The 4,214-nt window shown below is 36.0% G+C and overlaps 1 protein-coding gene across 1 annotated transcript; it reads right to left on the bottom strand.

Annotated features, from left to right (window-relative positions):
* Positions 1-428: 428 nt before the first annotated feature.
* On the bottom strand, positions 429-4,002 carry LOC119838707 (esterase FE4-like). Its single transcript, XM_038364790.1, has 3 exons — positions 3,527-4,002; positions 896-2,163; positions 429-677 (listed from the first exon to the last, which is right to left on the bottom strand). The coding sequence occupies exons 1-3, from the start codon at positions 3,704-3,706 to the stop codon at positions 479-481; spliced, it is 1,647 nt and encodes a 548-aa protein (XP_038220718.1). The 5' UTR covers positions 3,707-4,002; the 3' UTR covers positions 429-478.
* Between the last annotated feature and the right edge of the window lie 212 nt (positions 4,003-4,214).

The raw sequence follows: 4,214 nt of genomic DNA on the forward strand, positions 1-4,214 counted from the left end.
ACCCATCAATATCCGTTGCGTAGCTTTAAAGATTTAAGCTTACATAGGGACATAGGGACAGAGAAAGTGACTTTGTATTATAATTAAATATAGATCATGTATAGTGCACTGGTTAGACTAAGTGTTGTGTTAAGTGGCTGGTTTTGGTGCACAGGTTGAACTTAATAATATGTAGCAACGTGTTTTTTCAAACACAGGGTAAACATTATTCATGGTATATCTTATTGATAGAATCCCTATAATGGTAGAATTAATATTGGGATTGTCAATTTCGCAGCTGTTTTATGCTCTGTGCTCTATATATATATATATATATATATATATATATATATATATATATATATATATATATATATTATTTTTTATTACTAAAAAATCACACCTCGCCATCATGAGATCTTGAACCGAGCAATAAATATTTACAACATCCGCGAACACTTTATTTTCCTATGTCTATTATTGTTTACTCCCAAAGTTATCAAGTCACAGGGCCAATAGAGGGCTGCTTTACATTCGTTTTGCGGTATTTCGTATAAATGTCCTTCCACATCGCGTAGGCCTCCAGGTGAGGCATGGGTCCCATTTTGAGCTTATCATCAATGTATAAAAATCTCAAGTTATTTTTTTCACTCGGCAGCCATTTGTAAGGCAGCTTTTGGGAATTTGGTGTCGGGTCACTGTAAAAAGAAATGTATTTTAAAAATGAGTCATTAGGTGTACCTACATACATAAAAAAATGATATCAATTTTCTCTGAATTTTTATCTCTAAATACCCGATGAGTCTCAAAATTCAAAACTAATTAAAACTTATACGATGAAACAAAATAGCGGATTAAAATGCTAAAACAAATTTGTTCATAATACATATAAAACGAAGAAATAAAAATCCCATACCTATATTTAGCAAAGTTAGCCCACATTGTTGTCATTGTATCAATCATAAGCCAATCTTGACTACTGATTGGAAAAGGCGTAAGCGCTGAGTCGAACAAGTAGAACAGGTCATCAGCGTGGCAGGCGCCGGGCTCGTGGCCGCGCCCAGAGCGCTGCTTCAAAAAGTTCCTGCCACCAGAGTAATTAAAAATGTAATTAAACACCCGAGAAGTAGTCCTATTCAATAAAAGTTCCGTCTCCATGATCGCGGGCACTTCGAAGTACAAGTCTGTGTATAGATCTGTCACATTGTCTATCTTCTGCAAACTTATCGGTTCGTCACCGAAGTAGAACTCCTGCGCCCTCCGCGACACGGTCATCCCTTCTTCCACTGACGAGAAACGCAAATCACTCGCAATTATATACATTCCATTTCTCTTGTCTACCGATCCGTCATCTTCTGATGTTAGGAACATTCCTTCTTTAGAATTAGTCCCGTGGATAACAGGTATATTCTTAACGTTTTGTGACAATAGATTATAAGGTAGATCGGTGATTACCGCTTCTTCTCCAGGTATTTCTTCTTCCACACACGGCAGGTGTAGGAGTTGCGTATCAAAAAATAAATCATCGGGCGTGCCGGGAGGAACCGACACGAGATCTCTATAATCTGCTGTCTTGAAGAATTCGTATAACTCATGAGGATCCTCTGAGTCGAAGCCCATCTTCTTCGCTACCAGACTGGCTTTCCAAACCGGTTTCCTATTAATGGCCCAGTTTGATACAGAATTTCCACTCTGCATGATAATCTTTGTGAACAATCCTTCAGTAATAGGACTCGCTAATAGCACCGATGCTGAGGTGGCGCCAGCACTTTCACCAAATAGAGTTATGTCGTGGGGATCTCCGCCGAAGGCAGCGATATTTTTTTTCACCCATTTTAAAGCTGCTATTTGATCTTTTAGACCGGCGTTGCCTGGCGCATCCTTGGTTCCGAGGCAGATGAAGCCTAAAGCTCCAAGTCTATAATTAAAAGTGACTAGAATGACATCTTTCTTCATAAAGAAATGTGGGGCATAGATAAGTTTACCGCCACTGCCTAAGATGAAGGCGCCACCGTGGATAAAGACCATAACCTTCAACGGTCGCCTCGCGAGGGCGGGTACGTATACGTTTATTTTGAGACAGTCTTCTGAGCCGACTACTCTTCCAAGGAGGCTAATTTGGGGGCACATGTCGGCGGTGATGGCTTGGAACACGCCTGCCCATCTCGGAGGTGGGCCAGGTGCCTGAAAAGAAATACATTTAATGTTACAAATGCAAAAGTGTTTTTATTCCACGGTATGTGTAGGCTGAAATCTTTGCTTTTCATGAATACTGATGTGAAAAACACAAAACTTGAAAGGGATAAAATATATGGAAATTTGTCTGGGGAACGGCGCTACACGATAAAGTGCACACAAGCTGCGTGCGGGAACCTAGTGAATAATAAACAACGTGAGAAATGGCTTTTTTAATAGTATAATTGTGTGGTTTAGGTTTACGTGGTAGGTCATCTAAGAAATTCAATTTTAATTAATTGCATTTTACACAATTTATTAATCTCATACATATGTACGTTTATTATCTTATTGAAATGATGATAGGGCCGCCCTGGTTTTAGTCAGTGACATGAATATAGCCCGATAATAGCACTCAGAGATCACGTATCACGTACTGTATATCCAACGTATCACTGTAATTTACCTATTTAGGAACCTATATTGAATTTTGAAAGACCTGTCCAATGGCAACCCAAATATAGGTGATTTTTTTATTCCTCCGTGAAGTAAAAAGAATGTGTAGCCAATCCAAATCAAAACAATTTTCTTTTTCAAATAAAATTTAGGCTATAAGTTGAAGCTAATTATATATCCTACCATGACATAAATTTCGTCAAAATCTGCCCAACATACATATAAACATGCAATTACTCTTAATTTAAAAAATATTTAATGCACAAAAATGGTTTAATTACAGTTTTATCATAATATATATTGTACTAGCTTTTCGCCCCGGCTTCGTCCGTGGTAAATATGTGTAAAGACTATATAACTCAGTGAAGTTGCAGCTGACTAATGGTGAAAGAATTTTTTTAAATCGCTCAAGTGGTTTTTTGCGTGAAAACGTTACAAACATACAAAAACATAAGTAATTTTTCTCTTTATAACTAATGTTAGTAAATGCATTACATTATTATTAATGTGTTTGCACACTAATGTGTAGACATAAATTATTACGAGTACTTACATTATTTTAAAGTGCCTATATACTTACTATAATATACCATATTATTATGTAGTTATTAAAACATCAATATTATCAAGCAAGTAATGTAATTAAATACATATTTAAAACTTCAATATAATTACTCTGATAATGCTATTACATATTATAATCTAATGCCAATAGAATCGTAGGTATACGAAGGTAGACAGTTACTATGTAGCTTGATAATGAACAAATATCTATGTTTACATTGGTTTTAAACATTACATAATTACAAAAATTTCAATTAAGTAATAAAATAAACGCATCTGTAAGAAAAAGCGAATAATATGGTTTTCTATTTAGCATTAAATGTTATGTTGACATTAGAGACTAGACACTGACCTTGAAGCGCGTGCTGCTATTGGTTGTCGCGTACGGAATGCCAATGTATTCGAAAAACGACCCATCCCCACTCACTTTACCGACCAATTTCCCCTGTTCAATATCCACCTCGGGAGCCGGCTGATCCACTAAATTCATCAAAAACAACGAAAACAACACTAGTTTCTTTCTGTACTTCATTTTAACGACTTAATCACATAATCATTGAAAATACGATTCACGAAGTAACTATAGTTGAACGCGGAATGGACAAGGTTAAGTTTTTAGGTTATGTTATTATTGTTCACTGATTTGCACTTTTTTATGAATTTTTACATCATTTAATTATCTTGAAATGACTCGATTGCTGACGAAATACATGTTTGTAAAGTTTTTTTTCGTGTTTATTAATGTTGGCGCAGGTTATTGTACATTTTTTGTGATTTATCACAGTAAAACCACACTTGACGTGTATTGCGTCAGCGCTGCGGCCGGCCACTGATCCGTGATGACTGATCGAGATACGACAGTATGTAGACTGCACAATTAGCTGCTCAATAGTTTAGTCCTGATAAGGACATAGATTGATAAAAAGTTATGATTGGCATATAAATAAACCTTTTGATACTGGCGATAATAATTGTGTTATGATAAGATTATGAAACTCATTGTTCTGAAATATTATGTTTCTTTGTATTTTTCTTCGTTA

This window comes from Zerene cesonia, unplaced genomic scaffold (genome assembly GCF_012273895.1).
Source record: "Zerene cesonia ecotype Mississippi unplaced genomic scaffold, Zerene_cesonia_1.1 Zces_u004, whole genome shotgun sequence".
Classification (NCBI taxonomy): domain Eukaryota; kingdom Metazoa; phylum Arthropoda; class Insecta; order Lepidoptera; family Pieridae; genus Zerene; species Zerene cesonia.

Excerpts from the sequence above, each read along its gene's own strand:
- LOC119838707 (XM_038364790.1), bottom strand. The coding sequence starts at position 3,706 with ATGAAGTACAGAAAGAAACTAGTGTTGTTTTCGTTGTTTTTGATGAAT. Across the intron at positions 2,164-3,526 it reads ATAGCAGCACGCGCTTCAAG|GCACCTGGCCCACCTCCGAG; the intron begins GTCAGTGTCTAG and ends ATTTCTTTTCAG. Across the intron at positions 678-895 it reads GCTAACTTTGCTAAATATAG|TGACCCGACACCAAATTCCC; the intron begins GTATGGGATTTT and ends TTCTTTTTACAG.